Source organism: Botryllus schlosseri, chromosome 7 (genome assembly GCF_051294905.1).
Source record: "Botryllus schlosseri isolate E-star chromosome 7, Bs_hap1, whole genome shotgun sequence".
Lineage (NCBI taxonomy): Eukaryota > Metazoa > Chordata > Ascidiacea > Stolidobranchia > Styelidae > Botryllus > Botryllus schlosseri.
Genome location: NC_137242.1, coordinates 11,199,247 through 11,226,349, shown reverse-complemented (window position 1 = coordinate 11,226,349; position 27,103 = coordinate 11,199,247). Strand labels below are relative to the sequence as shown.

General features: G+C 40.4%; 1 protein-coding gene across 2 annotated transcripts in view; it reads right to left on the bottom strand.

Moving 5' to 3' along the window:
• The window catches only part of LOC145442200 (uncharacterized), a 203,633-nt gene that overhangs the window by 159,106 nt on the left and 17,424 nt on the right, over window positions 1–27,103 (bottom strand). For both annotated transcript variants that reach the window (XM_080320099.1, XM_080320098.1), the window contains exons 10-16: window positions 10,955–11,068; window positions 10,339–10,515; window positions 6,142–6,285; window positions 4,568–4,678; window positions 4,095–4,199; window positions 3,002–3,106; window positions 1,660–1,791 (exon numbers count right to left, since the gene is read on the bottom strand). In XM_080320099.1, the coding sequence (XP_080176225.1) occupies window positions 1,660–1,791; window positions 3,002–3,106; window positions 4,095–4,199; window positions 4,568–4,678; window positions 6,142–6,285; window positions 10,339–10,515; window positions 10,955–11,068 (888 nt within the window). The remainder of the gene's footprint in view (window positions 1–1,659; window positions 1,792–3,001; window positions 3,107–4,094; window positions 4,200–4,567; window positions 4,679–6,141; window positions 6,286–10,338; window positions 10,516–10,954; window positions 11,069–27,103) is intronic.

The window sequence follows — 27,103 nt, the reverse complement described above, 5'->3', positions numbered from 1 at the left end:
ATTAGGCCTGTTGGAGATGCGACTATAGTGTGTAGGCCAGCGATTACGTCTTGCGCACATGGCGTGCTGTTAATGTGATTGATCAGGCCTGTAGTTGACGCAATAAATTAGCGAGAGTTGCCACGTGCGGGTGCAGCAATCCAGTGACCTAATTTCGCTCGGCAACCAACTCGCCCGGAGATTGCTTGCTATTGTACAGTGGAACAGCGCAGACACTAATTGGCAACACGCTTCTCGCTAACTGGCAGCGCGTAGCACTGATAATACTAATTACGGGGCATGATGACTGAATGTGTTGCGCGATTAAAACAAACATGAAGAAAGGGTGATTTCAAGTTATGTTTCAAGGGAGATTTTATTCAAGGCTTGTTGCACCCATGCATAATACGTACCCCTGATTTTAGGCCAAAAAATCGGGAAAATTTTGCGCATTATACATGGAAAATTACAGTAGTAGGCCTATATCTCAGTATAAGGTCATATCATATCCCATGTAGAGCATTTTGAAAAAAATCCTATGTCTACTCCATTATAACAAAAAATAAATAAATAAAAAATACTAGCACTGCAATAAACTACTTCTTGCTCTCGAGTTTAATTTCATTGTTTCACTTACAAATATATAAATATAAATATTTAAAAATTTGCCGAATGGCTGCCTCTGTTAATAGAAGGCAGTGTGATGAAGGATTTATTAGGCTTGGCTTCACATGTCTACATGACAAAGGAGTATTCAAGGCTCAATGCGGTTTATTTCCAAACTAAGTAAAGTGTACCCTAAGCCTTATGAAATTGTGAAGCCATTTGTTGTTGCCTTTCCCATCAACATATCACTGGGAATGCGCGTTTTCAACAATGTTACTTCTGAAGACGAAGCAACGCAGTGTCTTGGATACTCAATATGACATGTGCCTGGCTCTTTACACCGCCAAACCGTCAATTAAGACATTGTCAGAATAAAAGAGCTCAAGCATTATATTAGCTGGATATGTAATTACTAATTATTGTACTATCATGGTTGTTATGTGTTGTATTTATATCAATTTATTGTTCCTATTACCGGTTACCGTATAAACCAGTTTTGATTTAAATGGTGCTGCCAAAATGTTGAAAAAAATAGGGGGACATCAGCTTTTCACGATTTTCAAAGGAAGCCACAGTGTACAAAAGGTTGGGAACCCCTGTTGAGACACTAAGATTACCAAAAATCTGCATACTACATGCTACCACTACGCATGATTATTTTAGAAAAAATATTCAACAGAAATTTGTTTCATGCTCCGCGCGATTTATCTCCGGTTCCTAATTTTTGCTGGTGTATTGTTCAAATTCGATATCAGACTGATTTATCAACAGTCATAACTTTCCATGCCATCAAACTATGTGTTGGTATTGCAAACATTCTGGTTGCTCTTTTAAATAATATTTGATAAGGCGATAAGGGAGAGAGAGAGAGAAAGAAATATTTATTGATTCGTCCAACCGTAAAGAAAATAACAGTGATGCATGAAATAATTACAAGTAACTTAACGATGTCGGACAGGGTGTAATCGATATGACTCTAGGGGGCGTGGAATTTTTCACTATCATCAAGGGAGTCTGTCTAAAAAAGTTTCAGAACCAGCGTTCTAGAATATGCAAATAAAGGAAGCGCTTCACCTTCCTAGCACCATATTTCGACTTGAGCTCCTTGAAAAGTATTTTAAGTGTTTCTTGCTTCCCAATTATTTTGAAGGAAGTCCTGTCATCTTCTGAAAGATGTCTGGATTTCTTTGCATACTTGATGTCTACCTTTGAGAAGAAAGCATGGTACAAGAAATTATGGGGACCCTGCAGTTTCACATATCAACGTTTAGGGAGCTGAATTCGGTGATCCGTGTGATGACAGGTGGGCAAGGCGACTTACATGTATAAGAACAATATAACTTATAGAACCGCTCTTGGAGGAACTCTGATATCACAAATGATAACGTTGGCAGGAAGAATTTGACGTTGTGGAGTGACTGATGATCTACCTACATAATACTTCTACTTCCCGATCTCTCACACGCAGCTGGCCAAGTGCCTTGACAAGCAATGAAATTTACTTGATAATTTTTGACGACATTGGAATAGTAGTTGGCATGCATTCCGGCAATGATTAAAACTAAATGAATGCATTTTAAAATATAAAAACAGCAGCAGATTGATTCCTACGCCTCGCTACGATAAATGCACAAGAATAGGGCACTACTAATACTACACTCAGTGAATAAGTTGGTGTTTTCCTATATCAAGATAAGGTCTGATCATTCATATTGTCAACTTCTTTCCATGAAAAGAGATTGACCACAGCAGTGGTGAAAAATCCATATTGTAAAGTTTGGAAGCTATACTGAAAAGACAATTGCCAATGTATTCAATTCTATTGCCTCAGGCATATGGGAAAAGTTTATTTCTTCTGAAAGTAAACAGTGCAGTGTAGGGTGTGTAATCGAGACAAACAGATGACTAAAGCTCAATATAATATTTTTAGATGATACACAAACATCTTTTGTTGGCACAAAATAGGCGAATTTTGCTAAAAGTCGACTTCTAGGTAAATAAAAGAAAAAATGAATGGCCTGTCTGAACGACACGAAATATGTTATCTTGAAAATTCTTTGCAGGTATGAAATTATCCACCATATCTTTGTCAATACCACAATTCATCAATCAATCAGTTTTATTAATATTTTCATCGTTTCAAAACATCACAAGACTGCAATACAGTGAAAAGATAGGAAGGTGTCGAAACAATTTGGAGTAGCCTTTAATATCATACACCCACCTAAGCCTAGGCGAAGTAAAGAAGAGACATGCACACTGAATGAAAAGTAATACAGAGAATATAAGACACAAGCGACAAAATGAGGTTCATGACCATTACCTATTCTGATTCAAGCTTCAGGGGATGAATTAAAAGCGACCTTTTTTCTGAGCAGTATGGAATACTTTTGGGAATACTTTTATGAATACTTACTCCATAGCGTTTATTCAGTTTGGATAGATTTATCCTTTTCTTTCCACCGGTGAATTTAACCACATTGAAATTTCGAATTGCGATTTCAAGAGTCCGAAATTCATTCTGCAATAGAAGACAATCTAATTATTGATATGTGCGCAAACAGTCGGCAAATCACTCTTAATGAGTGGATCTTCTAGTGTTCTTGAGTTATAATACATTGGTTCCCGGGTTTTTTAGGAGCCAGTCTCAAGGGTTCCCTGGAGGTCAAGACACATACTCAACTCATACATATGATTCCTGATGACAAGCTCGTCTTAGCCATCATTGGTTGCAGACAATTAGGCACCATCAGTAGTCAAACTGTTGAGGTGGTATGCCGCGACGGCGTACGGAGGGTAGGTTGGGGTAAGAAATCGAAACCTTGTGCTTTCGCCGACAAGACAGCGTAATGGTGGAGCGTCCGGTTTCTTGATCGGTAGGTCGCAGGTTCGATTCCCGGCCAGGTCAGACCAAAGACCTGATTGGTAATACTGGTATCCATGTCTTCCCCGCTTGTCGCTTAGCATTACTGGGATAGCATGGAGGGGTGGTGCAAGACTTAGAAAGCCTTACAAGGCTATTTCTGCATCTTCCTTGTCTAGCGGCATATTCACATCATGCACTCATGGTGCGCATATGCACAGATCGTGTGTATGTATATTATGAGTTGGTGTATATGCCACAAGAAGTATGCAACATCCTATTCATATTTTGAAATGCTAATTCTATCTCCATCATTGATAAGCTCTTTTGAAATTAAGAAATTGTTGTCGCGTTTTTCGTTTCAACCGACCATATGATGACACTTTCCAAAGTGAAACCTCACATTTCTGAACTGCTAAATGAAAGAAAACAGCAGAAGTCATAGTTATTTGCAATAAATATTCATTAATGTTTTGTTTTGTGTGCAAAATCACATTTTTATCGTTTTTTTTCAGAATAAAAATGCTCTGGATAAAAAAGAACACCTGAATATTTAGGCCTACCTAGTTCGGCCATTTCACCAATTTGACCAAACATCCTTGCACAGCTAATGAGCAAGTATTGATGGAAATTGAACATAACTTACATATTTTTGCAAATTTTCCACAACCTTTACATGCGCTTCCATCACTTGGTTTCCATTGCCTTCTATTATAAATGTATTCATGACTCTTTCAAACGCCAAATTTGCCTGATCAAACAAAACAATTCAAATTACAAAACACACCCAAATATCGGACTTTGCATCTTTGAAGCTGATACCGACTTGCGGAAACGAGCAGAATACTCAACGCAATAACGGTGATTGTATGGGGTATGGACAGACAAACATCATAAATATTATGATCAATATCCTGCACCTCACTACAAATGTGCGGATGTTAATATTTGCCATGGTACATCAAAATTATCACAGAATGTTGAAATATTCGGTCGCATGCAATTCCACATGAGATAAATATTTTTTTAAATGTCTATTTTCATACCAACAGGACTAAAAGGTTAAATATAACAGTTACAATTCATCAGTTTATTAGGATATATAATTATTTTTCTTACTATATCACCAACAATCCTCTTCAAATCCTTCATTACTGATCCCTTATGAAAATAAAGAATAGCCAAGCCTTGAGGTGGACTGATCGGGAAAGATATAGTGGTCCATACATCCTTTAAAAAGAAATAGGACTATGAAGACATCTAGTGGATACAATTTTATATGCAAGATAGCCTGATATCTCCTTTGGAGTTCAAAAAGTACTTAACTTGTACTCCTACGCGCCAAACCAAGGTATGCTGGGTATGTAGCACATACCTTGTAATTTTTTAGGCTAATATTATATATGATATGCGTTACTTCGTCAACACAAAAAACTGATCTAGTCCAGGTATTATGCATGTACTTCCCTAATAAATTGATGCTACTTTGGTAAATTTGAAAGTGTCCACCTTTATTCAACCACCTTTATTCGACTCGTACACACTCACTTGACGGCGTCGAAATTTTGCCACCATATGCATGTGGCTACTATAGCTAATTGGTAATAAATGCTTACGAGTCACTCTAATTCTAATTATGTATCATATTTAGCCAGCCAATGTGACGTTATGACATCAACCCTGTGTTACCCACGTAAAATTAACGCCTTGTGCCTATGCTGGTATGATATGAAACTGAATGAAGGTTGCCTAATATAGAAAAGTAATAATACCAACTACGATTGATCAATTAAATCCTTGAATAAATGTGTAAACAACGAAACTACATTTTTACCAACGAACCAAATGAGTTCGGCCCAGCAAGGTGTCGGTTCAAGTTAAATTAGGGTCAGCGATAAAGTAGCAGACCTGCGGTAATCATGATTACAGCATTTTCAAGTAATCGTATTCACAATAGATTACATTCGAAAAAATCTGACGTTATCGTAATTGATAATTTCACATATCCAATCGATTTCTTTGTGAAAGTACGATTACTTTTTATTTGTACAATACCTATGAGAAAAACTGAACATCCGTGAACAAGGAAGAGTGCGATATTGTGCCAGGTTATGGAAAAATGACAAATGATAAGTTAGCCGACTATGCAAACATCTACGATACAAACAAAATGCAGGTTGCAAAAGATATTTGACTTTGTAAACAATTTTGACTATTTCTTGGCCTAATCCTAATGCTACAATTTTGACAAAATTTTAACATTTCAAAAAATCACCTTAGTTATTACTAAACAACCCTAACCAACAGCTAATTATTACAATTGTAGCCAACAGATATGGAAAGTGAAAGGAATGGGGTGCAAGTAACGACTGGTGAGTGAAAGTGCAATTTTGCACTGACCAGCTTGAATTAGTATTTAAACAAACCTCTTGCTTTTACTCCTGCGAGCACATTTTATTCGCTTGGTCATTGTAAATCAAAGGTCAAACAGCTTTTCCTAAAGTCAACAACTACCATTCAACAGTCAATTCAAATGCCTGAATTGAAAGGACATTAAAGGAGAACTTAATATCTTTCTTGATCCGACCGCATTTTGTTATATTATCCCACTCCATCATTCTACTACAAATTTTCCCTAATCTTATGATAAAGATCATGAAATTACATGCACAAAAATTATGAGAGAGTTCCACCTGAGCAAATCCTTCTGGTTTATATTCAATTTCAGAAGGACGGGATTTCGGAAATCTTGCCATAGCGCCAGTGGCAACAAATTCAATACCAATGTCCTGCTTTTCCTTATCTGGGGATAAGTAGCTTGGTCCTGAATAATCATCCTGCAAATATATAGAGCAAATTAGGCTGGACACAAACAAGTGTAGGAGGAAAAGAGGAAACTTTCTTGACTTGCAAGAATAATTGAATATGCCACAGATTATAAACTTAAGTTATCTTTTGTTTGACAGCATTTAATAGCCCATACATTCCGCAGACATGTCTCCGCGTCCACAAAAACATTTGGTAACACAGTCATAATTCTTATTTCTTTGTAGCATTGAGGAGCCTAAGTAATACTCGGCTTTCTAAGGGCACTTGGCCTGGACGTTTGCAGCTGACTTCACACAAATAGAGAGACTGAATCAATACGAGAGGTTTCATCATGCACACTGTAGGAATATCGAAGATACATGTTTAAATAATTTTGCGTTTTTGGGATTTATGTTCTGACTTCACAGTGCATTTTACAGGCCATGGGCCAAATCCGGCCTGCGACACGATTCTGACCAGCCCACAAAAAGTTGGTTGGAATTTCGATCATTATACGACATTTCAATGTTAATGTGTGGACTGAAACCATAGGCCAGTATTCCTTAACGTTGCTGCTGTGAGATTTCAGGGGACGATATGGGGGCGGAAATACTCAATGGGTGCTAAAGGGGGCGGAAAACGCAGGAAGCAATATGACATTTCCACAGTGCAAAATTGATTCTATGTGGAAAATTGATTCTATAGTTCAGTGGTCGGGAACCTATGGCTCGCGAGCCATATATGGCTCTTTTGGGTATAAGATATGGCTCTTTGACAAATATTTATTTTTGTACTGAATTGATCAATGTTGCAGCGATTTGTTGGTAAATTTTCATCATGGCCAGTAAAATTATTCTTGTGGTAGTATAAACATGTCTTTGAGAGGTAAAGACAATGTCATCTTCAGGTTTAGGGGCTCGGACCCCCTCTTTTCAAAATCATCAAATTTAAGTTACTGTCACGCCGGCGGCCAATACCACTCGAGAATTCTATTCACCCGACTCGAAATCTTGAATTGTGCGATACGTTGATTAATCAAAGAGCATAATAGCATACATGGCGACGTCCATTTCAAAACGCAGTTTTCAAATACGCATCGTCTTCCTGATATACGGCGCGAAATAAGCTGCTGTGGATGTCACAATTACAGACTCGAATTACAAAAAACAACGTCATAGCTATTCACGTTTTTGATTGATTAGTATAGCTCTGTGTAGTACCGGCGATAAAATGTATGCGTGTAGCGCGACGTTATGTTACCGCCGAATACTCTGAGAATTGAGAAGTCGATAAGTATTTAGATTTTCAGAATCAGTGTGACAGTCACATTCGATTAATATCAGTTATAATAAATTCTACGCTACTTACGATGAATTGCGTTATCAATGGTGAGGCCTGGTCCGTCTTATGCCTTACCACTCGTTGCGAGATTTATTTTCGTACAATAAATACCAGTTTTTACATGAAAATATGACGCACACGAGGAATCCCATGAAGTGAGTTCGAATTATTGCTATCACGACGTCACGAATTTTCAATTGTGACGTAACAGTTGATTGACAAGTATGGCTCTTTGGGAGTTGAGATGGAAAAAATAGGGCCAATATGGCTCTTCGGACAACAAAGGTTCCCGACCACTGCTATAGTTGAACAGAATCAATATATATATAGTAGATCTCGGATTAATTGGCTACAAGCAAGCTAGTCTTATGGTAATTATGTTGTGACCTGCTAGTAAAATAATGTTTAGCCCGTCTTTCCTGGCAATATCATCCTTGCGGTTACGTCATAATTCGCAGTGTGTGGTCTTATGTTGAACTCGCTTGCTTTTTAGCCGTGATCAATCGCCAGCTTTGATGGTAGTTTGGCTGAAGAACTTATTGACTTGATAAATGACTTTGAGAATGTAGTGTTTTATCAACAGATTTGTAGCAGTTGTCCCAGCAGGGTGCCAATAATCTTCTCACGCACCCCTGCACCAAAAATAAATTTCCACGACCCTAATCTTGATGACAAAGCAATCTGCGAAGAATATGCTTTGAGAGATCGCCAAGTGTAGCGGGCGTGCTCGCACTTCAGTCATAGAGTCGTATGTAGACAATTAGATTCATTTCACTTTATTCTTTCTATATTTGTTAATATATTGCAGTATAATTTGATCCTGGTAAATCCACAAGTTTCTGACCACCACTTACTACTATTTGGCTGTTCTGCGTTAATAAAGAAAGCTCCTTGGATTTGCGTGTGATCAGGAATGCAAGAGAACTGGAGCAGTCATTAGTCAGTTGGCTAGTGCCTAAAACAGGAACTGTATCATCGACTCCAATCGAGCACTATACCAGCGTGTCTTGCAACAAGTCGTTGCATCGACCACCACGAGATTGGACATGAAGATTTCTAGGCTATGAAGTTGAATATTCTCATATTTGGGGTACAACCAAGCTATTGTTGTTAGCATTTCCGTCGTCATATCTTGTAAAGAAAGGTTTCAGTACAGTATTGCAACTGTTAAGGAAGCAGAGAAATATAATGCAAATATCTAGAAGAGCTGATCTGAGACTCTGTTTATCAAGTATTGAACCAGACATAGCTGAGTTGGCTAAGTCACGCTAAGCCCAAGGCAGTCATTAAAGACATTCCTCATGCTTTTGAAATGTGAATAAATTTCTTCATTGGAATTTATGAACTGTATAACGTTGTACGTTACGATATGAAGAATCAGATACCGTACAGCTTCCCTGTATTGCTTATCATATTTTAGGCAGTCTTGATATTACGGTGGGCGCCAGAGTAAAAGGATCTGTGAAAGGGGGAACTGTAGCTAAAAGAGGTTAAGAACCACTGCCATAGGCTGAATAAACTGAAACGGAAATGAATTTTCTTTGAAGGCTGTCTAGTCTATTTATGTACTTGAGTTTCGTAGCATATCTTCATCATATGCGTAATTCTGATTCAAAACAGAGTCGATATAGCATGGCATTCCACAACAATTAAAAACACAAGTCACAGTTTCCACATTACGTAATTGAAAATATTTTTGTTACCATTATTACATTAGAAATGACACGGTCTGTGTCTCATTATTTTGCGTAGTGCCATTTACTTCAGGAATATAGACACTCTCCCACTGGACGCCAGAAAAACAAATATCATGAAAATGAGGCATGTTTTTGCAACTCATTTTACAGCTCCGTGCAGCTTTCTAACTACTCAGAATTTATGTATTATGATGTTTTAAGCTAGCTTTAGAAATTTTATATTGCAACTCATTTCTATTTTTCAAGCAACTTTTTCCTACGGTACAACTTTTATCAACTATTGTGCAAAATGTAAAAGAGTTATGCAAACAAATCTACTATAAAACTATTTTCCAGTATTGTTCTATTCTCTTTGATTTGCATACCAAAGAGCTACATGTTGGATTTGCTGAATCTCAATGTTATCAATTACACAACAGTTGGCGCGCAAGCTAGAAGTTCATCAATTCCTGAACAAAATTAGTAGTGGAAGCATGAGTTGGCTTTTGGCTAAGTCTGCACAAAAGGAAACAGGTTGTGTCAAGTCTTTTGAGGTCAAGTTCTGTTGAGCAAGCTTACTTAGCTAATCTGTGTGTTTATAAACGTGCATTTGTTATTTTGCAAGTAAGAAGAGATAACCTTGATATTTGCCAAGATGACAGTCCAAGGTCCAACCTGTGGCCAACCTAAGATTTTTGTGCAGCCCACTACTCATTTCCACTTCAAGTAGTATTTTAATCTTTGAATCTTAGTCTAATTAAAATGTTCCAGTCACCTTTCAAGGGCGCAGTAGTGGTATAGAATGGGATCTGTTCTGTTATACAACGGAACCTTTCGACTATCTCATACCTTAATAATTTTTTATAACTTTTGCATAAATGCAACTCTTTACTGCAACATTTGGTAAAATTAAATGCAACTTTTTGTGTAACAAAAACATGTGTCCGCTTGTTATGCGCCAGATCATCTGCATTTACTGCACCCGCAATTACTCTTAGATTTATTATGTCAATGTGTGTTGTTACAACAACATTGCATTGGAACAGATAGTTTCAAGTATTTTACCTCAGCAAACCGTATCTGCTCAAATTCCCTTTCAGGTGCTGAAGTAGTAAAAGTCCCAGCGGCATCATAGTCTCCACTGACCGGTGATATTGTATCTTGCATGAAGGTTACTTCATTCCAAATTCCATTATGATCAAACTCCGGATCATTCCTATTGTTCGCTCTTGAACCAAATTCCTATAAATCAAAGGACAAACTTGACAGCAAATTGAACTCGAAGATTGACTAGACGGGGATAGTGACATACACTAAATGTTATTTATAATATTTCGGAAAGAAGTAATCAAATATATGTAGTAGGCTATAGGGTTGTCAGCATTAGAATTGACAGCACATTCTCTTCAACTGAAAATAGCTGTATCCAATGATATTGATCTCAGAGCGCGTCATGCAGTTACAATATACTAGTAAACAAGATGATTGTCGAAGTAAATATAATTTGACACAAGATATCGATTTATGGAAGCTCAAGATTTCTCAAAATTTCTCAGCATAAGTTTACCACGCAGTAGGGTGTCTGTAGCCTACTATCAGCTGATTTATTGAAATACATTGCTGCAAAATAGTTCACTATTTCAGTCATATTCAAACGAAAATAATAACAAAATCCACGTACAATGGACTTTACAAGTCGGTCGATGTCTCTTAAAGCTGCCTCCACATCATGTTTTGGACCTTGCACTTCAATATCACAACTTTCAGAGAGGTTCGAAGGAATATTAATGTGAACCTGAGAAACACAGTCAGATCAGTTCAAGACGTGCTTAGATATCATGAATAAAAAATCTGAGGAATCTACTTGACGCTTTTTCATAATTAAGTACTTAAGATCTTTTTCAGCTACAGTTTGCATCTGCTAGTGCTTTTTTCATTACAAACCGGTACAAACACCTATATATGTGCCAATGGCCACTTGCTAAATTATATGACGACGGGTTAGTACCTTATGAATAAAAATTCTAGGGTTCGACGCATTTTGCTAAAATGATTTCATGCAATGGCTAAGAATGGGATTTGAATGTTGAGTAGTATCTTTTTGTCGGTGATGATTTAATCCTGTTACTTATATTATTCAACTTTGGTACAATTTTGCGGATATAGTATGGTATGTGATTATTTTACTTTTGGTTCATTGATCGTAACAAATAGAAATGATGGTGTTCAGAGTACTTTGCTAAAATCATCAAAACTATACCAGAATCCGTCTTGAAGGGGTAATGAAACATCACCGATTGCCAAGTCAAGCACTCACTAATATCTATATGGTTGTCTATAGTCTATAGTCTAGACCAGGGGTGGTCAAACTTTTTAGCTGGCAGGCCGCATTCAACATATGAATCTATTCGCAGGCCGCACTATGTTAAATTGAGATTATTAGTCAAAATGCAATATTTTATATTTAATTATACAGTGACCGAGGACATCTGGAGATAATATATCCAAAACACACCAAACAATAATTTGATGATATCGTACGGTGTGCACTGGGGTTATGACTCGAAAAAAAAATTTGCCTCTAGCAGGAATTAATGAACATTTTGGTATGAATTAATAAAATTATAGTCATTTTGTTCGAATCGAAAAAATGTCCAGCACAAAATAACTTCAATTTTTGACACTGGTCCAAATATAGAAACAATTTACAATTCAAAGGTATTCTTTGCTACAAATTTAATGTTCATATATATGTCCTTTTGCACTTCTGGTAAAGTCCATCCATCAATTTGACTTCCCTTTCTGTTAATACCTTAGTGCCAGGGACATCTACAACGGACATATCCGACTTCCAATGGGATCTTGAGGCACTATATTGCTGCAGGACATTTGAACGCAAAGATAGCAGCAAATAATTTAATCTTTGGTATATTCTAGAGCAGGGGTGGGCAAACTTTTGAGCTCGCGGGCCGCATTCAACATCTAAATCCAGTCGCGGGCCGCACTATACAAAATTGGGATTATAAACCAAAACGCAATATTGGTATTTGATAATATAGTGAGGACATGGAGATAATATATGTACTTATTTAAAACAAACCAAACATTGCTTTGATGATATCGTACTCACGTCAGAAACATAGTGGCGAGATTTCATCGGCTGGTCGACCTCAATAACCAATTTGTCAAAACTATAGAGATGAAAGTCGGTTGTCCCGATTCTTAGAACCGGATTGAAATTCAAATCTGTGAGCAGCGATCTGTTCATGGATTTACTAATTCCACTTTTGGTTCAGTTCCAGGACACACAATGCTGACAGCATCTTATTAATGCTAGCTTCAAACACACTTCTACTATGTGTAGATAAAATATAAATACCCCAATTCTACGCATACCGAGAAGGAATCTACCTAAGACACGCGCAAATCGTTTTTTATAAGCACATCACTGAGATAATTTAAACTGGAGTGACCAATTTGATATCCCACTCGTGATCCGAATTATGACGGTAGGGTTAATGAGGTATTATTGTCTCTGTAATTAGAACTCAGACGAGTAGTTGTCCTGGCGTAGGCTGCACTCTGTCTGTACTTAACTGAGAGATAGAACGTCCTCTTCGACCGCTGTCGTCTCGTGAACTCTTCAGACGGATATATTGTTCAGAACACAGTTTATTCTTCAACGTAATTTCAGTAGGTTAGCATGAATCTCCCCCAATTTGCTATCGCACGAGTTTATATATGGTCGATATTATCGTAATAGGAAGTTACGTCACTTACGCATAAGGCGTGCAATACACTGTTGTGACACGCCTATGACACACCGTTACACCATCTCCACTTTGAGGGAGCGGACATGCAATGAGCGGAAGTAATTAGAACGAAGGTGTCACAACAGTAATACGGTAGCCTAACGATACCACTTATTAAACAAGTCCAGACGCCAAGACTACGAGAGAGATGAACAAGTTTTCTACAGCTTTTATAATATACAAGTTAGCCTATCAGATCACAATACAATCCAGCTTACTGAACAAGAGTTAGTAACCTAACACTACACCAAATCCACATTAACACACTAGAATTATGTAGCCTAACAACTAACTACATTAAGCCTAACACAAAAAAAAAATTTATACACAATACATCTCAGTAGGCTCTGCTCAAGTGTGATACACCAGCCACGTCTGAAAGGCTATCCAACATAACAACAGTCCATGACCACTCATATATACAATGTGGTCGTTACATACAACAATTGTACTTCGCTAGTACAATTTAGGTCGGATAGAATCGACGTCTATCTCGACCAAAAACGCGTGTGCGGTGCTCCTCCGTTTACTCAGTCGTGGCAGGGCGGTTGCCTGAATTCTTCGGCGAAACAGGTCTTACTATGGCCGGGGGTTTCTTCTTTGGGGGCGGCGATTCTCGCGAAGCCTCTGTTGAATCGTGACGGGTCGGAACGGTATCAGGCATTCGATCGTGTACCAGTGAGGTCGGTACGATTTGATCCCCCTGCTTGACGTCCAGGGAGATTTGGGGCGCGAGCTGTGCACCATTGATCGGTTCGCATACGGTATTTTCGTGGTGCAAAAGCGGCTGTTCGGTACCGATATCGACAGTATGACATCTGGTGCTTGCATCCGAGACATTCCCGTCACTCAGTTCCCCCGGCATATTCCCGTCCGTATCGATCGATTGCAATTCAATGTTCTGATCAGAGTGGACGCCACGTGTTTCAACCGGAGCACCGCTTCCCGCGTTTTTCGAAACTCGCTGTCGCAACGTGTTCTCCGTTTCTGAAATAAACTTCAACACGGCAGTTCGTCTGTCATGAAAGGACTTACGTATTACAGCACGTTTCGAACCAACTAATTTACAAGTTAAATACAATCCCCAGATCATAGCGTTCAACAGACAAAAAATCAAAATGTATTGGACAATTGGGCTCGTTACACAAGCCAAGACGTACAAGATGCTGCCCCTAAAAGCTTCATAAACAACTTTAACAGGAAGTGAAGGGTCGGCATCGACGTGATCGCCGATTGTACTACGATTAGCTAAGTGGGAGGCTGATAATTCACGCAATTTTTGAACTAACAGCATGCTATGGGACATATGAGCCAACACGCTGTCATAATCCGTACCAAGTGAAGGGTCTATTTTACTGAAACTATCTAAAAATGTTTCAGTCAGATTCACCGGATGTGTCGATTCTATAACAGTATCTAAACCGTCATGCATTGAGAATTTTAACTCAGTCACCGACGCGTTCCGCGAAACTAATAAGCCATTTTGAAATTTGAAAAATGACTTCCCTACTTTAAAAATTTTAGTCGTGTTTTTCGAACCGAGATCTAATGTTACCGGACCTAAGTATGCCGTTCCATTGTCTACCAAGGTGGCCATTCGTGATAAGTTTTGGCCGAACCTTACAATCGGTCGTGCAGAAAGTCTACCGCCTGGCAAGAACAAACTCTCCTGTACTACGACAGTCTGTCTAAAACATTGTTCAGCCTGGATTACATCGCCGGCTTGACGAAACCGTGGGCGACCCTTGGTCGGCGTCAAGTATAATGCGGCGTTCGTATTGAGCGGAATCAGCGATTTTTGGATTGCAAACATTTGTTGCTCAGCGTTACATTCAAATGCGTTCAAATTGGACACCAGACTCCGGTACCGAAAATCAGATTGATCTTTTACCTCTTGTATAGTTGCAAGGAGTAGGCGCATGCTTGGAGTTGTACGATTAGAACTTGCGGCCGGCTGCCCAATCGATAATCTTCGCATATCTCCATCTTTACAACGTTTCGGCACTACAAAGAAATCGTTGACGAGACATATTATCGGATTATGTCTGATACATCTCGTGGTTTCCGATTGACACGATTTCCTGGACCTGAAACTCAGTCCCAATGTCGGCATTTCAATTCTTGTCGCGTATGGATAACGCTGTCCATAATGGATCACAACTCGTGAATTCTTTCCTATCAGCACTGTTGGGCAACGGTATCTAGTCAATGCACCAGAATCCCAAACTACTGTGGCCAATTGGTTTCGGCAATGCCCTTTATCGGGGGCACAAAGTGACAAATCAGTCTGGTCAGATCTCAAGGCTCCGTTCAAAGTGTCGTATACAATATCTACGTCATGAAAAATCAAATTTCGCAGATACCCTTCGTCTGTCGTTGGCCATGTCCAATGTACGTGCAAGGAATTATTGGTAGCATACAAGCCTTCACCCATGTCCTCCAGATCCCCGTATTGTGACAATTTAGTAACGATAGCATGCTGACATTCCGCCAGTGGAATCTGGTAACGAACCTCCTCTGATACTTCTTGGCTGTAAGTACCAAAAAAGAAGTAATGAGATTTCCACTGTCTCTCCGTAACATAACACAGCCGTCCACTAATATGATGGAAGCGGTTACGCAGGGCATAAATATCAGCTGTGCATCTCTCTGAACGACTCACGGGGTTATTTACACACTCATCTGGCGGGGTAATTTCGATAAACTCAGAAACAGCATTCTTTGTACAAACTTCAATGTCCATTTTGATATCCGTGCTATTCACTGGGTTCGTTTGAATCAACGTCACGGATGACAGCACAATCGCCAGACACAGAATTGACGGATACGCCATAATCCTTCAGCCACGCCGGTTTTCTGACAGCACGTCCTAATCTCGTATGAACCGGAGTAACTATGTCGTGTCTGGAAGCAGAAATTGGCAGGTTATTACTCGATACCTCCTGACTGGAAGGCGTGCTTGCTGGTCTGCCATTGTCCGCATTTCCTAAAACTCCGGCGGGCACTGTATCCCCTGACGGCTCAATACGATCTGAAGGAAATAGCTCGGCACAATCATTATGACCGAGGTGCTGTTTCACATCGACTGCGTCCTCCACGTGTTGTTCTCCCTTGCAATTTTCGTGAGAACCGGATATCACAGGCGTGTTCGATTTTGGTGGCAAAAAATCTGATAGGCCGTCTCCCTCGTAAAATGCGACCTTCGCACGGTCCAAAGGCACGTTCATTTGCCTGCCTGAAATTGCAATTTTCATATGATGTTTGCCCCGGTACAATACCTCGTACGGTCCCAGATATGTCGGGCGCAATCCATGCATTAGGCCAGGCTCTTTCACGTAGACAAACTTGCAACGGTCCAAGTCTTTTTGTAACACTTCAGTGATTCTGTCGACCCGCGTGCCTATCGGTTTCATGCCATCGAGAAAGTCGTAAATTTCGCTGACGTATTCAATCTTCTGCGCAGGTCTCGATGTCGGATCACTGTATTCAACCAATTCACAAGGTAAGCGAACATTCTCACCAAACATCAGTTCATATGACGTGAACCCCAGGTCTTCCTTGACCGCTGAGCGAATGCCCCACAGAGCCAAGCCAAGGTGCGATACCCAATTAGCCGGATTTCCATGTGTTTTCAGACTAATTTTCAAATCCTTGATGCTACGTTCGACCAAAGAGTTCGTCCTGGCACAGTACGGAATAGAGAATTGTAAGTCGGTGCCAATCTCCTGCATTAGAGCTGTGAATGTAGCAGATCGGAAATAGCTTGCTTGATCACATATAGCCACCTTAGGCGAGCCAAACATACTAGCATACCCCCATAGAAAAGCATCACTTACGCTTGCTGCGTCACACGTGATCATTGGCACAGCAGTCATGAACCTTGTAAATCTGCACACCACGACCAGCACGTAACGGTAACCCCTGCATTGAGGCAACGGTCCCGCGACGTCGATATTGACGGACATCCATCTTTTATGTGGAATTGGCAAGTTCGTTAGTTGTGGTCTGTTGTGAATCGTGATCTTGCACGCTTGACAATTGTGGCATTGTTTGGCCCACGATGCTATCTGCTTCCGCATGTCCGGCCAGAAATGATTACGGCTGATCAGCTCTGCTGTGGATTTCATTCCTGGGTGAGAAAGATTATGAATCATTTTGAAAAGACGACGTCTCAGACTGGCGGCAATATACGGCCGGGGTTTTTCCCTATCCGATATTCTGCACCAGATGTGATGTTCATCAAATCTGCGTTTTACCAATCCAATAGACGTTTCCGGCGGCGCGTCAATCAGAGATTTCAGCTCCTCGTCATCGCATTGCGCTCGTGCTATTTCGCCTGTCGAAACTATATCAGCATGGTCAAGAATCACGTTGTTAATGCAAGGGTATGGCTCATTGGGCAATTCATGTTCATCATCACTCTGCGGCGGGTCGTCCAGCGGAATAAGTTTGTCAAGCATTAATGCTGGCCGTGACAAACAATCTGCAACAGTGTTTTCCGAACCCGCTAGTAATTTCAAACACGGATGGTAATCCATTATGACGCATCTATATCTATTCTGACGTGCCAGTTTCAATTCACACGTGCTCGACGTGAGCGTTTGGAACAGGGATTTCGAATCCACAAAAAGGTCAAACTCCCGTCCGCGCAAGAACGTATTAAAATGCACCACGCCATTTTTACATGCCAGTAATTCCTTGTCAAAAATGTCATAAAACTTCTGATTCGCTCGAAAGGCTTTGGAGAAGAAGCCCAGGGGTACAAGCTTACCGTCTGGTTCATATTGATGCAATGCGGCCGCCATGGCCGTCAGCGAAGCGTCAGTGTATAACGCTAACCTTGCATTTTTATTCGGATGTGCCAGCGCGGTCGTCTCGGCAAGCAGCGCTTTGATGGTCTGGAAGCTGGTCTCCGATGCTGTTGTCCATTTTAACCGTTCGTCCTTCTTTGTGCAAGAAGATATCAGGTCATACATAGGTTGTGCTGCTTCGGCAAACCTAGGAATTAAACGATGGTAAAATGCTGCCATTCCGCAAAAGCGTCTCAGCCCTTTCAACCGCTCGGGCCGAGCAAAGTCCCTGATTGCCGCAGATTTGTCATTAGTCGGCAATATACCTTCCGGTGTCACCAAATGGCCCAAGAATTCCACTGAACTCAGGCCAAATTGACATTTATTCGCATTGATAGGAATGCCTACCCGTTCCATAATTGAGAACACTTCAGTCAATGTGCCAAGATGATGGTCCCAATCGCAAGATCCCACAAGTATGTCGTCCAGGAACACGAAAGTATCCTTCACATCATGGAATAACTGTCTCAAACAAAAGCTGAAGAAGTTAGGACTACAACTGGTCCCCATCGACATGCGTTTAGGGGCATATACGGCAGAATCAACCGCAAAAGCAGCAATCTCTGATGCCCTGTCGCTCATTTTGATGATGTAATAACCATCTTTGATGTCAATAGCCGAAAATATGGAACAGCCGTACAACTCATTCGTAAAATCGCGGAGATAACTGATTGGATATGCAGTCTTTACTGTCCATTCATTAATCGCACGATAATCAAAGCATATGCGACACTCTGCCTTATTTTTCTTGGCCACAATGTGCGCTGGGCTAGAATAAGGCGATGTACTTTCGACAATCCAACCGCGGTCTAGCCAAAGTTTCAGTTTCTCTTTTACTTGATCGCGATAGTGATGCGGTATTTTGCGTTCAGGCAATTTGATAATTGGCGCCCCCGGTTTGAGGCAAATGTCAAATTCATATCCTTCTAGCGGCGGACGATTCAAGTCAGTGTCAAAAAGGACCTGATATCGTGTCAACAACGCGGTGAGTTTCTCATTCTCTCGTTCAATGGCCAGGTTAGAAACTAATCCTGCCGCTGTAATGCTAGATGTAGCCGTTAAAGTTAGGTCTCGTTCCTCGTCAGAAATAGTCTGATTTTTCATATCAATAACCCATCCAAAGTGTTTGATAAAATCAGCTCCTATTATGTCATACGGAACCTCAGCTTTCTCAAACGGAAAGGTGTACGTGAAATCAGAACCAAAAGTCAATGATAGGTCTTCTGTGCCAAAGCCGAATAACCTTGTATTGTTGGGACATCTGAAGGCGACCGTAGGCTTAACAGACGCGCAATCCATCATTTTCTTAAAGCAGCGTTCGCTGCCAGAATCCACCAACAACACACATTTCGTAAGCAAATCGCACAAAAACAAAAGATTCGATCCAGTGAATGAAGGGGGGTTTTCAAGTTTTACTTCATTTATTACAGGCATATTTTCAAACTCGTCAACCCCTATTGAAAATTTTTACTCTTTGTAGACACGTCAGAGGGGCCATGATCCTTTTCCCAGGTACATGGAGCCGTGCATTTAGTGGCTTTCCGACCGTATCGGAAATGAAACCAGCAATACGGGTGTTCAACCTTGGATTTCCCGTCCCCTGCCCCCGAGTCATTATTTTGGTTCGGCTTCTTACTGTCTTTGTAACGCGAATTGGATTGATTACTGTTACTGTTCACTTTCAATACTTCACGAAATTCCGACCGTAGATCTTCAAACATTTTACGAATACCATCGGAATGATCACATTTATTCCTAGGTTCCCAGCCCTGTTTGTTCACTGCATTAACACGGTCAGTCGCTACAAATGCTGGGGCCAACGGTGAAAGGTTTGAATGAACTGCATTGACATAACCCGTGCCTGTCGGAAGGCTTTCATCCGCGCGCTGAGCAATCGTCAATAATTCGTGTGTATCAGTGTCATAACCGTGAGCTACTAGCGATGGTCTCAACCTAATATCCAACATTTGGATAAAGATAGATCGCCAAGATCGCCTGTTGGCCTCGCTGTCAACCTGCCCGGAAGTGTACTCGTTGGTGTAATCGAAAGCCTGCTCAGGCGTCCATCCACCTTTCTTAACCAAAGCCATAATGGCTGCAAAATTATTGGCCAATTTTTTCGATTGTGGCATATACCGCTGAAGCAAAGCGCTCTTGGCCTTTTCGTAACTATTTACGTTTTTCGTGTCTAGTCGGCCGTTGAATGTCTGTTTAATTATGTCTTGGCCGATGTTGAGCATAACAAACGTTGTTCGAGCCTGATTAGAAGTTATACGAAACGCATCGAACATTAATTCTGCTTGTTCAAAGAATTGTTCAGGAAAACGGGTTTCGAATGTGACTTTTTTCATTTTATTCACAACTTGGTGCATTTGACGCTGTAATTCCCGTTCCTGTGCCGTCAAGGAAATTGGTTCAAAATCCCTATTCTGTTGCGGTAACATAACGGCGTCATTCGTATTTGGTGGTTGCGCTCGACTGGGCCCAACCGATCGCGACGCTATACTATGCACCGGAAATTGTTCGCGAACCACGTTCTGCTGCGTTCTATTATGCGGTACGGCGTCTAAATTCGGAACCGCGACATGTTCCGCGAAACGCTGGTTAACTCTTGTATCAAGAACGGCATTAGGCCCCATATTCTCTGAAGGATCGCGTAATGTATTAGCCGACGGCGCTATATGCCTGGTCGGTCTTCTCTGAGTTACATTAGTCAAATCTCCCAAGAATTGTCGTGGCGGTATAGCTATGTCACTTAATACCACAGGATTGACCACGTCTCGATCTCGACTTGGAAGAATGCCATTATTCAAATCAATCTCAGGATCCGCATCTAAACTAGACCTTGGGGTATCTCCTTGAGGAAAACCTCCTAACGGACCTTCGGCGTAACCCGACAACACAGACGCACTCTCTGGTTCCGGCTGTTTACGACGAGTACCACCGTGTATTTCAGATTTGTTTTCCTTTTTTATGCTAGTAGGAACAGCATCTACACTCTGATCAGAAGTACCGGGTATCACAGTTTCCTGTGAAACAATTTTGGCGTCACTGACATCATCGTGAGGTGAGTCCTCATCAGGCTTAATTGTAGTATCTGCGTTTGCGCTAGCCATCTCAGGATTGTATAATACCCTAGTCTACACAGATAATAAATCATACGCAATAACAACAATATAAGCACACAATAACTATATATAGCATGCACAATCAACTAGGGACTGCCGTATGAAGTCTATATACCAGAACGGAATAAAGAACACGTCACCTGAGTTGCGAAGTTAAGCGTTTCTTGATGATAATACGTATCGAGTCTGTGCTGGCGATATATCCAAATAATCTCGTTCAAAGGCACCATGTGACGGTAGGGTTAATGAGGTATTATTGTCTCTGTAATTAGAACTCAGACGAGTAGTTGTCCTGGCGTAGGCTGCACTCTGTCTGTACTTAACTGAGAGATAGAACGTCCTCTTCGACCGCTGTCGTCTCGTGAACTCTTCAGACGGATATATTGTTCAGAACACAGTTTATTCTTCAACGTAATTTCAGTAGGTTAGCATGAATCTCCCCCAATTTGCTATCGCACGAGTTTATATATGGTCGATATTATCGTAATAGGAAGTTACGTCACTTACGCATAAGGCGTGCAATACACTGTTGTGACACGCCTATGACACACCGTTACAGTAAATATCGTTTAGGATTTCTGTGATGTTTAGCAGTTGAATCCTTTCAAACTGCTGGGCCTTGAGATCGGGCTGTCGCGTCAGAAATTAAACGTAAAAATTATTATAGGGAGTATTTACCTTGGAACAGTGGTTCTCAAACTTTTTAAGACACGCCCCCCCCTTTATGATGGTGAAACGCAACCAGGATGCTAGCAAACCTAACGGATAGTTTGATGGCACGGAAGGTTACGACTGTGGATGAGAGATTTTTGAACTATGAAATTCAGACTAAATACAGAGCAATAATTATGTAGTGGATTACAATCGCGCAAAGCGCGAAAATTTTTTTCAGTTGAGCTCAGCTTCGCGCCCCCTTCAGATGCCTTCACATCCCCTAGGGGGGCGTGCACCCCAGTTTGCGAACCATTGTCTTAAAATTATCATGGTGAAATATACTAAGATACTAAGAAAAAGTTTAATCAAGTCCCTACATTAATTCGAAATTGAGTATGTATAAATTTATCTATATTTTTAATTAGTTTCTTTAGACTCTCGCGGGCCGCACAGAACGATGTTGCGGGCCGCATGCGGCCCGCGGGCCGTAGTTTGCCCACCCCTGTTCTAGAGGCTGGCCGGTATTGGATTTTTGGGTCGATACTAATAAAACCGATATCTCACACCTTTACCGAGAACCCCAATACATTCAGCCGATATTCAAAAGAAGTTGGATATACATAAGCACATTTTCAAAGCTTCAGAGCATTCATTTGAACATCTTTACAGCCATTGTTATACTTGAACATGAAATAAACTAGAAAGGCTACATCTGGACACCTGTTAAGTGTAAGCTATGTGAAATATATCAATATTCTCAGTCTAGCGGTCAATGATTATAATTTTTTGACTTTCTAGCGCCATGTTGTGACGTCACGAAAATTGCCGATAATTTTTCAGCTTCAAAGGCCTATACCGATAATTCTTTCAAAGTGTGATATCGTCCCGATATTATCGGCGAACCAATAATGGGTCGGGCCCCAGTATATTCAATCTATAGACATCTGGTTAGAATACCAGCCTTTCTGACACGCATTTGCGATGAATAAGCATGATATCTCAAGAGTTACTCTCCATCTGGGGACTAGGAAGTACGGAATTATACCCTTGAGCTCTATCTCGCATTGCGTAGAGATGGAAGTTTATGCTATTTGATTAGTGGTAATCTACTGTGTTCTCTGAAAGAGCGGCATGTTCTGCATAGCACATAGATAAACTCAAAATCATCACGCCGTCCTCGGTTTTCTCATATTTTCATTTGAAATTATGGCTTGGTGGATTGTACCAAGTTTTCGTAGTGTTTTACCATATCATCTCCAAATTTGTAGCTGAGAGTTGGATTTGTTGCGGATGTTGTTTTGAAGAACTCTGACACATGCTTCAAGATTCTATAATATTATGTTGGCAACCAATGTATTGTGATTCATGAAAACCCTTGCTTATCATTGAAATTTGCAGATTCACAACGACATTCCGCCGCCCTGTATCGCCAGATACTGAGTCACATATGATATGACATATTCAAATTTTTATCATATATTCCTTGATTCGGTTTTCTAGACCGATGAAAATATGTTGAGTTGTTCTACTTTCGCCTTTTCGAACAGCCAGTTGGATTTGCGTCACACAAATTGAAATTATACGATATATACAGTCTACATCTAAAATCGAAATTAATAATTATTTCTTAATTATTTAATTTTGTATGTAAGCAAGAAAACGATCGGATTTACTCAATCTGGGCAATCACAATTTACCAAAATACTATTTTAAATCTTCGTAATAGGAATTGTGTCAGTTAAATTCAAATAAGTCAGTATAATTATTATATAGTCTGTTTGTGTCTACAAAAATAGTCTGTGTCTACAAATAAAGTCTATCCTTCATACAGTGAAAACTGGAAAATTTTGTGCTGGAGGTTTTTGGTAAACCAGTCTTAACTTTTGTTACAGTAATTTTGAAATCAGGACAAAAAAGTTCATCGTTTGTGACTACAGGAAACACAAAATTTTGAATTTTTTTTTCTAGTCATAACCCTAGTGTGCACGCGTCATAGAAAAAGATTTTTAAGCTACTCGTCATTCTCAATAACCAATTTGTCAAAATTAGGGATGAAAGTCGGTTGTGCCGATTCTTAGAAGAAGATGTGAATTTGAATCTGTGAGGAACGATCTTTTCATAGATTTGGTGATTCTACTTTTGGTTTACCTCCAGGGCATACTCTTGATCCGAATTATGTCATTTTTGTTTTGACTGTCTCTGATGTTTAGCAATTGAAACCTTCGAAAATGTGTGGTCCTGGAAATCAGGCTGTTGCACCAGCAATGAAATAAACATCGTAGTAAGACTATAACTTTATACCATTGTCCTGGTGAAATATATTAAGGAAAAGTTCAGTCAAGTCGTTGATAAACTTCCGAATCAGTACCGTTCTACCTGGAGCTTGAGATTTGAGATCCTTTCTTACACTTGGTACCATCAGTTCAATTCACACACATAGCAGAGTTAATTACAGAGGACCTCTCGATACAGCAAGCGACGTATCGTACTACCACCAGAGCAGTCAGAACCAATTATAGCCGAGTATAAAAAAAACAACTCGAACGTACCCGATAATCCAGAACACTTTAAAAATTAGTCATTCTCACTCATACTGGGAGACTAATGTTTGGCTATAAATATCACAGAATATTTCAAACACTAGTACTCTAAACAACGAACTCACCATAAGTACAATATCTACAACATTTTAACAATGTCTCTAGTAGGCAAATATGAAAATTATCATTTTCAACTATTGCTGCAATAATTACATTTTCATTGCAAATTACATTTTCCTGAGTTTCGAGGGCCGCACAAAACTGTCTTCCAGGCCGCATGCGGCACGCAGGCCGTAGTTTGCCCGCCCCTGGTGTAGACTCTAGACCAGTGGTTCCCATCGAGGGCGATATCGCCCCCCAAGAGGCGATTTGGCGGTCTAGGCGGCGAAAATAGCGAAGGGGCGATGGCGCGTTAAAACGGCTATATTGGAGTCAAGTCGGAGAAATGACCTTTCTTTAGTCAACCAACAGACAATGTGAAAGTAAAAGCGTATTTCGGTAGACGAGCCGGAAAGTTGACCTCACAAAAATTCAACTGTAAATGTGTAATTTCAAGGTCGAGCCGAAAAGTCAACCTTTTTTCTTAGTTAACTCGCCGGTGATTACAGTTCGTATGCCCATTTTCGGTTCCCAATATTTGGGGGGCGATGATTGGTGTGGAGCTTGAAAAGGGGGAAATGAGTCGAAAAAGGTCGGGGACCACTGCTCTAGACGGCTTATTTCATAGTTTAGTTTTTGTTTTAGTCCGAGATAGGTTGCATCCAAGAGAGAATCAATTAAGGTTAAGTACATGCATAAATGTCAATAATACAAGCTGCCTCGTGTTGACAAACTTACGTTCCACTTTCGCGCGCTATGATAAGCTTACCAGTGAGGCGGGCAATGCTGCCAATTGTACTTGATCTCAGGAATATATACTCTTGACTATTCACAAGTACACGAGCAAACAATTGAATACGCAGTCTTGACGACGACGAACTATTTTCACAAATCAAATGTACAACTCTGTCATGGAATCCGACCAGTAATGGCACCGACGTCGGGTGATTCAAGCCTGCAAGCATAGGCGCCGAACCTGGGTATGGAAGGTATGCCACGCATACCTAGACATTTTCTTAGGTATGCGGCATACCAAGAATTAGGTTTGGCATGTATCGTCATAAATCCCCGATTGTGTTATTTAGAACAAATCGGAATGTCTTTCCATTTACGACATTACCTGCTGCTGATATGTGAGCGAGGTAACCCGTTGCACGAGGCCAATTACCGAAAAGCGTGTTACCAATTAGCGATATTCATCTGAGCACAATGTAACGCGACGCGATCTACCGCTGAGATGATAGTGAAATTATGTCATTGGTTGCCGTGCGCTCGGCAATCGTCGCATGGGACGCTTGCCTCATTTATCGCGTCTCCAACAAGCCTAGGTTCACTGGCTTGAACAATCATATCAGAAGTAGGCCCGGTGCGCACTATACCGTCGCTAGACTGCACTATCGGATCTACATTGGCGCACACGATATCATCGCTTGGCTACACAATCGCATCTGCAACAGGCCTGGTACGAAAGATATCATCGCTGGCCAACTATCGCGTCTCGAACCTATAGCACACGTTGGCTCCAATCTCTCGATGGCTTGGAGACAATGCCGTTAGGTGTATGCTGATTAGCGATTAGCGCCAAACTGAACAACATCGAATGTCCGCTGATGCGTGCATAATTGAATTCCGCTAATACTTCGAACATATCCACCACAAGATGTTTGTCAAGGCTTCAGTTGTAAAAGATGTGAAAGGTTTGAACAACCTGAAATCGGTGCCATTATAGAACAGATTTCATAACAACTCGGACATTTTGCCTTGCGGAAATCGTCGCCGAGGTTACGTAATACGCGTTGATAAGCGGCGTATTTAATTGTTCGCTAGCGATCACGCTAATTGACAGCGCTTTCGGACTCGCTGACAAGCCTATGCGCGCAAGTTCGTTAACACGAGGAGATTGTATAGTAAGCATTTACGCATGCACTTAACCCTCGTGAATCGATGCTATATTAAACTTAATTATCAATTCCATCACATTATAACGTCATTCCTTTGTGACGTAATCGAACCCGCATACCTAAAGAAAATCAGCGTTCGGCGCCTATGCCTGCAAGCAAAGCGTTGCGAGGCCTGTTGCAGATGAGATTATGTAGGCCAGCGATGACATTGTGTGCACAAGAATTATTGATCCGTTTCGCTTATAAATGAATAACAATATTAGCAGCAGAATGCGTGCTGCTGTATACAGTCGATCGAGGGCACGATTCTCGCAGCAGCATGCAACACTATTAATACAAAATCCTTAATTGCATCTGAATATTGGAGATAGAATGGGCATTTCAAAATGATGGGGTTTAGAGAGTGAAATAAGGATATCGACCCCTGAAACCCTCCCTAGGCAAGCGAATTGTTCTGATGAAGTCGAAGGAATATTTTGGAAGAATTCTATAGTCTTGAGCACTTTACAGAAAAATAATTCGCTAGTAATGTGTCCTTTTTAAAAAGTGTTGAAGCTCCCGGTCCTGTTTTGTCTCTCAAATGGATGACTATTCACTCTTGTCATAATTATCGAGCGCATCCATTACATTGGATGGCCTCTATCATTTGATATAATACAGCTTTCTTTTCCTTTTTGAAATTGTTTATATATTTCACTGAATAATTTGTTGCTCAAAAAATTATCCCTCAGGTGTTATTTGCATTGGCGCTATAAATTTTTAAGGAATTTTATTGGTTATATATCATTTATACGTATGAGACTATATTTCCGAATGTTAGATCTAACTAATGCACGTGCCTCCAAA